The following is an 8,085-nucleotide window of genomic DNA, read 5'->3' as shown; positions in this document are numbered from 1 at the left end:
ATGCCGCCCTCACGGGCGGGGCGGTGCTCCCCTCACAGGCTCTGCCCTCACGGGCGGGGCGGTGCTCCCCTCACAGGCGCCGCCCTCACGGGCGGGGCGGTGCTGCCCTCACAGGCGGTGCCCTCACGGGCGGGGCGGTGCTCCCCTCACAGGCTCTGCCCTCACGGGCGGGGCGGTGCTGCCCTCACAGGCGATGCCGCCCTCACAGGCGGGGCGGTGCTGCCCTCACAGGCGGTGCCCTCACAGGCGGGGCGGTGCTCCCCTCACAGGCGGCGCTGCCCTCACGGGCGGGGCGGTGCTCCCCTCACAGGCGGTGCTGCCCTCATTGGCGGGGCGGTGCTCCCCTCACAGGCGGTGCTGCCCTCATTGGCGGGGCGGTGCTCCCCTCACAGGCGGTGCTGCCCTCACGGGCGGGGCGGTGCTCCCCTCACAGGCGCTGCCCTCACGGGCGGGGCGGTGCTCCCCTCACAGGCGCTGCTCTCACGGGCGGGGCGGTGCTCCCCTCACAGGCGCTGCCCTCACGGGCGGGGCGGTGCTGCCCTCACAGGCGGTGCCCTCACGGGCGGGGCCTGACATGGCGGCTCGGCCCGCCCCGCGCGCTGGGCGGGAAACGCGAGGGGCGGGAAGCCGTGAGGGCAGCGATGGCGGCGGGTGCCGGCGGAGAGGAGCGGGAGCTGCTTACACAGGTACTGAGCGGCGCACGGGGCTCGGAGGCGTTTGGGGCAGAGCCGGTGTGTCACTGCCTGCCCCTGCCTTGCTCTCTGCAGAGGCTGAAGGCGGCGGTTCACTACACAGTGGCGTGCCTGTGCCAGGAGGTGGAGGAGGACAAGGAGGTGCAGTTCAGCAAACAGAGCGTCGCGGCCATCTCGGAGATCACCTTTCGGCAGTGCGGTACAGCTGGGTTACGTGGTGCTGCTGGGTTACCTGCTGGGTAACTCACCTGGGTTACCGCAGCGTTCCATGTCTGTTCAGGAGCCATTGCTGGAGACACAGGACTTCAAAAATAATAGCACTGAACTAGGTGTCACTGGGGCATTCTCTTGCATTATATTTTCTTTAAGTACCATAAATACTGGTTTGACTTTTCAGACCTTAAAAAAGCATTTAGATGTATGAGGGAATATTGTGTGGCCTCCTGCTATGTGTACGAGAGGTGCCTAATAACCAGCTGTGGTCACTTCTCATAACTCACTTGGGTAACTTGTGTGTTGTGTATCTCTTCCCTCTCAGAGATAGTGTTTTAAAATACATGGCATTTTTGTGTTTTCTCTAGAAATCTTTGCAAAAGACCTTGAAATGTTTGCAAGGTAGGCACTGATTGTTACAAAGGCTTTCTTTTCTTTGTGTTGGCTCCAAGATAATCTTTAAGATACATCTTGTAATTCAAACTTTTAAGGGCTTGGTTGGCTGCAAAAATAGTGGCTGTGAAGTTATGAAATAGAAATTCCATGTAGGTACTTCCTGATCTTGGAAATTAATTTATGTAGTACAAGTGATTGTTTAGATTAAAAACTGTATACAATTGTCAAATGCATTGATACACAGTGGTACTGGATGGTTTGGGGCTGCCTGTGCTTCACCTGCACACACCCAAACAAAAAAAAAAAAACACCCAAACCACACCCCAACACCAAACCACACCAACACAAACCAAAAAAAACAAAACAAAAACACCCCCACAAACCACACAACCCACCCAACACACACACCTGGTTGCTCCAAGGAGGTGTAAGGGAGTCTTTTAAGTAGCTGAAACCTTAACACAGTGACCTGCTGACAAGAGTGGACAGAACAGTGGGGCTTGAAGTTCTGCTTGCTAAATTTTAACAAAGGAATTGTGGGGATTTTGAAGTACACATACAAACTTGCTAAACAGATCTTTGTGTAGCTAGAAAAAACAGGCAGGCGTGGTTTGCTGGGTCCCTATTAAGCCTCTTTAGTCAGTGAAATCAGTTTCTGAACAAGATGCTCTAGGGCCCCTTACGGTCAGTGTTGGCAAAAATGTTAAGGGGTGTTTTTTGGTTTTATGCAGGCATGCAAAACGAACCACAGTCAATACAGAAGATGTGAAGCTTTTGGCTAGAAGAAGCAATTCTTTGGTGAGATTCACTGTATTTTCTGTCTCACAACATTCTTAAACCAGTTAATTCCTAAAAGCATTTGAATGAAGGCTATAGATGATGAGGAATCTGTTGCATAAAAATTTCACCTTCTTCCTGAGGTAGATAGGCATAATCCAGTGATTGATCTTATTTTGCTTCACACCACTATTCCTCACTGTGGTGAGGTATAACACAGATCTGATAGCAGTTCAAGCAGCAGTGCTCTCGTTGCACCAGGGCTGCTGGCATTCCAGCCACAAATGTGCAATAAACAGACACATCAATCCTGCAAGTGAATCACTTCGCTTTTTCCTGATGTTGTGTTCCTTTGTTGTAGCCTAAGGTCAGTAATAACTTGAGTCTACCTCGAGGTGCTGAGTCTCCCAGCATTAATACAGGGATCACAGAACCATTGTGTTCTCTCTTGTGCTGATCTATATGATGTTCAGTGGATTAAACTCACTAATATGTTGTGACATTCCTGTATGTGGATCCATGAAAAATGCTTCCAATACCAATTTTACTTTTATGTAAAGAGATTTCTTCCTTCCATGTATCATTTAAAATACACAACATGAACTTGCTTGAGACAGCAAAGTAAATGGTTTTTAGAGTCTGTCATGTTTCTTGTAATAAGAATTTGCTGTGTTGATTTCTCTTCAATATTTCTTTCTAATTTCTTGTGAATAAATGAAGTTCCTCAGTAGAGGACTGATTACCTTATTGTTCCCAGCTAAAATATATCACACAGAAGAGTGAAGAGCTTGCATCAAATAACATGGAGCAGAAGGAGAAGAAAAAAAAGAAGTCCAGTGCAGCTAAGGGAGAGAGAACTCCTGGGGAACAAGAAGCAGCTGTGACTGAAAATGAAGATTCCAACATGGCATGATTTATCTTTTTCAGGTCATTTTCTCTTACTGTCTTAGAGAAACCAGAATTAGCCTATTCATCTTGCAAGTTAGCACCAGTAATGAATCTTTAGGTTTTGAGGTGAATGCGATTAGATTTTTATTATTCCAAAAAATTAAAAGTCTGTCAGAATTCAGTAAAGCTTACAGCCAAAATGCCTTAATTGCTCACAAAAGACATCTGTTATTAAAATTAAAATCCTATAAAAAATCAGTTTGAAACAGACCATTCTTACTGAACCATAACTCAGTATATGTAATACTCTCTGTTATGCTACTTTATTTCTCTAGTAACTGTTTGACTTTTTCCTTGCTTCCGGTTTTGATACTTTGCTCAGACATTTTGAACACTTTGTCATACTAACCCGTATATCTTGCTCATTGTCTTGAAAATTAAAGTGTGTTTTGCATGGTTTCCCACCTGCGGCTCTGCTGGGGTACAGTGGTCACTGTCAGTAAGTCCCATTTTAAGGCAGCACTTCGGAGCAGGGGCAGCCAGGAATCCTCACTGCCCTCTGCTGGGCTGCCAGAGCCTTATCCAGGGCAAAAGAATTGCACAAAGAATTAAGATAATTACATTCAAAAAAAGCCAATTTCTAGGGGTAGCACAGCCATCTGTGCTATTGCAGAAAGACTGAAACATAAAGAACTTGTACTAAGTAGCTATTTAAAACACCAGAAAGCCTTTTTACCTGCCGTGGCCTATAATGTTACCATCTGCAAGTGTATGTGGTAAGAAGCAAAACAGACTGCCAAAAAGTTGCCTGAAGGCATCCTCCCTAAGTTCAGTCAATTCTCATCTGGGTAGCTTCACCTGAAGTTAACCTGAGTAGTTTTGTTCACCTGCTTAAAGTCACTAAACTGTTTAGGATATTTATTAGTTACACTATTAAATATTAGTTAGTTAGTTACACTAACTCTGACAGTGCCATAATTAAGCTGGAATGTTGCATGCAGTGGGTTCACCCAAATGCCTGCTTGTAGGAATACTTATCCTGGGCCATCTAAGGCTGTGTTAAATCAGAGGATTTAGCATGCTACAACAAAAAACATCTGCACCTAGTAAAACCTTCTCAGAATTTTCATCTTATTTGTCAAAATCCTTTCATATACATCTGCTGCTCTCACTTGAGAAGAACACATTGTGCCAGGTGAGAGTTTGGGTGTAGTCATCATGATGAATACACATTTTGCATAAACACTTTGGATAAGTTAAAGCCAGAGTACTACTATGTTCAACTTTTTCTTCCTCCTTCCTTAAGGTGACATTGTATTCATCAGCACATTCTTTAATTATAGCAGCTGGTGGAAATATCAAAACTAGTCCAACGGTAAGATAAAAAGGTTTTATTGATATTAGAAAAAAAGACTTTAACAAATTTAAAAATAAGCCAATTAATCCAAAAGCATCATGATATTACACTAACCAGTGGGAGAATAACACAGCAGGCCAAATACAAGCCTTCTGTCACACAGCCTTACAAAGCAAGTATTTCCGCCTTTGCTGTGTTTTACATGATAGTTCTTATACAGCACCAAGAGGCAGGAGTTCCTTACAGAAAAAGCACTAAAGTTAAAGGACTTTGAGTTTACTTTAAGTGATTAAATCAGTGTGAGAATTCAAGTTCCTAGATCCCAGGCTGGAGCTTAAAGCCAGTGAGCACCTGGCTAACCCCTCTGCTCTGATCACTAATTGTACCTCAAAAGTGTCTTCCAGAGATCTTCCATTCTTCTTATACTGAAAACAGTGGGAGAACAAAGTAAGACGACTGCCTGGGGCTTCAGGGGCTGTATCCACCGTTATCACATGGAAGCTTCTGGCTACCAACCAGGTATTGAAAGCTGAACACTTAAATGCTGTGCTTAGCAATAACATTGTTCTAGTATTCTGCAAAAAGTCAAAATCCCTTTGGTTGCACAGTTCAAATCACCACAGGAGTTTAAGCCTCAGGACAATGACCAGATTTTAGTTGTTCTATAGCCGGACCACAGTATGACCAGCAAACTGTGGTTCCCAGGATGTGTCTTTGCGTGTATTGATTCTAATGCAAAAACTAAATTGCAAACAGGAATGCAGTCTTATTTTTTGCGTTTTGAACTGGGCCAGTCCCCCCAGGGAAGCGTTTTCTTGCCCTTACATGTGCTCCGTAGGGAATGCAGAGTCTGCACTTGTTTAAGGCGCTTGGAGAGCTCCTGATCACAAGCTTCCTGCAGAGCTCCAGCTTTCTGTTTGTCCCATCCTAGAGCCGAGGCCAGGGTTGCTGCGTCTTCTTTCAACACCAGCTGGAGCAAGACAGATTGTTAGCAGTCTTTTCTACTGACTCCCTGGCCATTAACCATCTTAACAACACCAGGAACGAGGCAGAAAAGTTTAGTAGTGGCTCTTTGGAACTGGAGATGTTCCCAGCTTTCATCAACTATCCCATGGGCTACTGGATTTCCAATAATTTGCCAACACTCAGAGGTTCAAAGGAAGAGAAAGCAATTACTAACTTTCTACAGCAAGGAAAAGCAAGAGTAGCCTCTCTTTCCAGAGGGAGAGATTTGCCAGAATATGGTTGTGTCATTCTCACCCACCTCTAGATCCTGACTGTCCAAGCAGAGCTCTGGAGCAGGTTTCTCTTTCAGAGCAGTAAGGACCTGGTTGCTGAGTGCTGTTGTGGCTGAAGTATCTGTGCTGCTGGTACCTGTGTCAACCACATCCATCTCCTTCCTTGGTGCTGCCTCAGGTTCTAAAAAAGATGCAGAATCAGTACAACCCCTGACAAACACAGGACAGGAGAAGTGGCCTGGACTGCGTTACTTATTCCACTCAACTAGAAGTTGAAAACCTTTAGCATCCCAATGCTCCCTACCTGTAACTTTGCTTAAGATACTGTCTTCAGTTTTCAAGGCCTCTAGGTAGAGTTCCAGGAGCTGCCTTGACTGACGCTCTTCTTCTCGTCTGTCCAGCACCTGCTGCAGGGTGTCCTGCAGCACTCGAATTTTGGTTTCACTTTGGGCAAGTTCTTCTGCCAGGTCTGAGTGTGGCACATCAATAAGCACCTTAAAACATTGAGAGCGCTCCTGAGTAACTAATTTCATGGCACTTATTGCAATGGAAACAGCATAAAGAAACCCTCCTGAAACTAAGCTTGTTCCAGAAGGTTTCTTGTTATAGCAAGTCAGCTGAGTTCTGAGAGGCTGTAGTGGCACTCCACCAGGCAGAATTTTTTACTAAAAACCAAAAGGTATCCAGGAAGGGGTGGAATCATATGCAATTTTAAGAGATCTTGAAAACTAATGGCAAAGTACTACTTCACAGTGCATGGGAATATTCAAAGGAAAGGCAGTAGCCTGGCACCTGGGAAGCTGCACATTGGGGAGAACAAGGAGGGGCAGTTATTGCCATGCCTCACCACCATTAACAAGGCATGGTGTTAAGCAGTCAGAAATTTGAATCAATCAAGATTGGATTGGCAAGCTCTGGAAAGTGAGAGCAGTTCTTCAAACCCCTCTGGAGCAGACAGACCTGGCCTGCTGCTCTGCCTCCCCTCTGGACATGTTACCCATGTGTCTGTTTTTAAGGAATGAGCTGATACAGTTGCCATTTGGCCAAATCTCAATTTTTTGCCCTCCCACTGCCACAACTGGAACAAGACACTGTGAAGGATAGTGGGGGATTAAGAGCACCCTCCTTGGACACTAGAATGTTTCCCTTCAAGGAGAAGTTTGATTTTGGCACTAAGAGCCAAAAGCAGCAGCTGAATTAAGCCCGAGTTCTTGTTTACTGATTCTGTTCTCTACTGAGATAAATGGATGATGGGCAGACAGAAGGACAGGGATTGGGGGTTTCCCCACTGTACCTGGAGGTCTTCTTCAGACATCAGGATGATATTAGACAGGTCATCCTTCAGCTGCCTAGCCAGTTGCTTCCACTTCTCCGCAGCACTGTCCACTTCATCCACAGACTCTGAGAGCCAGGATGCTCCACTGTCTGACACAAGAGTCACCAGTATCATGGGTCATTCCTGATCACCTGAGACTGCCTGATGTCACTAGGTGTATTACAAACACACCTCCCCTTCCATGCTTCCTCACTCTTAGCATACCTAAGCTTTTGCTGGACCATTTCTCATCCTTGGCCAGTGCCACAAACTTGGTGTTAGATGGCAAACACAAGAAGTAATCTTCATCATCCACAATGGTCCCATCTTCTGCCAGAACCAAGGTGATGGGCTCCCTGGCCTTGTCAATAGCCAGAACACCACAAACTGCAGAACAGAAAAAATACTGAACAAAACAATAAAAGTGACATAGCACTGCCTTTTTATTACCCCCCAGCACAAAGAACAGAAAACTTTCACTGACTGAGGCTGGAGCCTAGGACCTGTCTCCTCACAGCGCTGCACATCAGCTATTTTTTAGCACATGCACACAAGTTTTCCCTCCTAATTTCTAATTAAAATGAGAATAATCAAGGTTGGAAGAGACCTTGGAAGTTGGAAGTTAATTCAATTCAATACAACCATCAACTCAGCACTGCCACTGCAACCCTTAAACGACATCACTCAGCACCAGATCCAGATGCCTCTCAGACACCTCCAAGGATGATGACTCAATCACCTCTCTAGGCAACCGATTCCAATTCCTGACCACCCTAATTTTTCCTGATATCTAATCTGAATCTCCCCCGTACAGCCTGAGGCTATTTCCTCTGGTCCTCTCACTGCAAGCACGGCAGAAGACACCGCCTGATTCTCCATGCAAACCTTGGCACACGCAACGAAGAGAGCGCATAGCAGCGAAAGCAATTCCCTATGCTTATTCCCACCTCCCTTCGCTTCCCCCATCAGGAAGCGGTACCGGAGTCCCGCTCTCCCGTTGTCTGTTCCTCTGCCCGGGCTAAGGCCGGGGCTCAGGCCGGTCCCAGCGGCTCCCAGCGCGGCCAGCGCTCACCTTTGTCGCGCAGCTCCCGCAGGCAGGATGCGGCCACGCCGTGCTGCTCCGGCCCGTCCCGCCGCCGCACCACGCACCGCTTCAGTCGCGCCGCCATCAAGTGACGCTGTGCAATGCCCCACGGGGCTTTTCCAGGC

At 46.7% G+C, this 8,085-nt stretch overlaps 2 protein-coding genes across 3 annotated transcripts; one reads left to right on the top strand and one right to left on the bottom strand.

Moving 5' to 3' along the window:
* Window positions 1–360: 360 nt before the first annotated feature.
* On the top strand, window positions 361–3,430 carry CENPS (centromere protein S). Of its 2 annotated transcripts, XM_085080169.1 has the most exons (6): window positions 361–426; window positions 561–686; window positions 768–891; window positions 1,274–1,307; window positions 2,033–2,099; window positions 2,836–3,430. In XM_085080169.1, the coding sequence occupies exons 2-6, from the start codon at window positions 642–644 to the stop codon at window positions 2,989–2,991; spliced, it is 426 nt and encodes a 141-aa protein (XP_084936295.1). In that variant the 5' UTR covers window positions 361–426; window positions 561–641; the 3' UTR covers window positions 2,992–3,430. The 2 variants fall into 2 exon arrangements, with proteins under 2 accessions (XP_084936295.1, XP_084936293.1); XM_085080167.1 differs by lacking the exon at window positions 361–426 and having other exon boundaries at window positions 541–686.
* Window positions 3,431–4,342: 912 nt separating this feature from the next.
* DFFA (DNA fragmentation factor subunit alpha) lies at window positions 4,343–8,083 on the bottom strand. Its single transcript, XM_085080166.1, has 6 exons — window positions 7,949–8,083; window positions 7,102–7,263; window positions 6,856–6,986; window positions 5,866–6,055; window positions 5,588–5,742; window positions 4,343–5,293 (listed from the first exon to the last, which is right to left on the bottom strand). The coding sequence occupies exons 1-6, from the start codon at window positions 8,043–8,045 to the stop codon at window positions 5,090–5,092; spliced, it is 939 nt and encodes a 312-aa protein (XP_084936292.1). The 5' UTR covers window positions 8,046–8,083; the 3' UTR covers window positions 4,343–5,089.
* Between the last annotated feature and the right edge of the window lie 2 nt (window positions 8,084–8,085).

Source organism: Lichenostomus cassidix, chromosome 21 (assembly GCF_008360975.1).
Source record: "Lichenostomus cassidix isolate B80296 chromosome 21, HeHo_3.0, whole genome shotgun sequence".
Taxonomy (NCBI): domain Eukaryota; kingdom Metazoa; phylum Chordata; class Aves; order Passeriformes; family Meliphagidae; genus Lichenostomus; species Lichenostomus cassidix.
The sequence above is the reverse complement of the archived record's forward strand: the minus strand, read 5'-3'. Positions and strand labels throughout refer to the sequence as shown.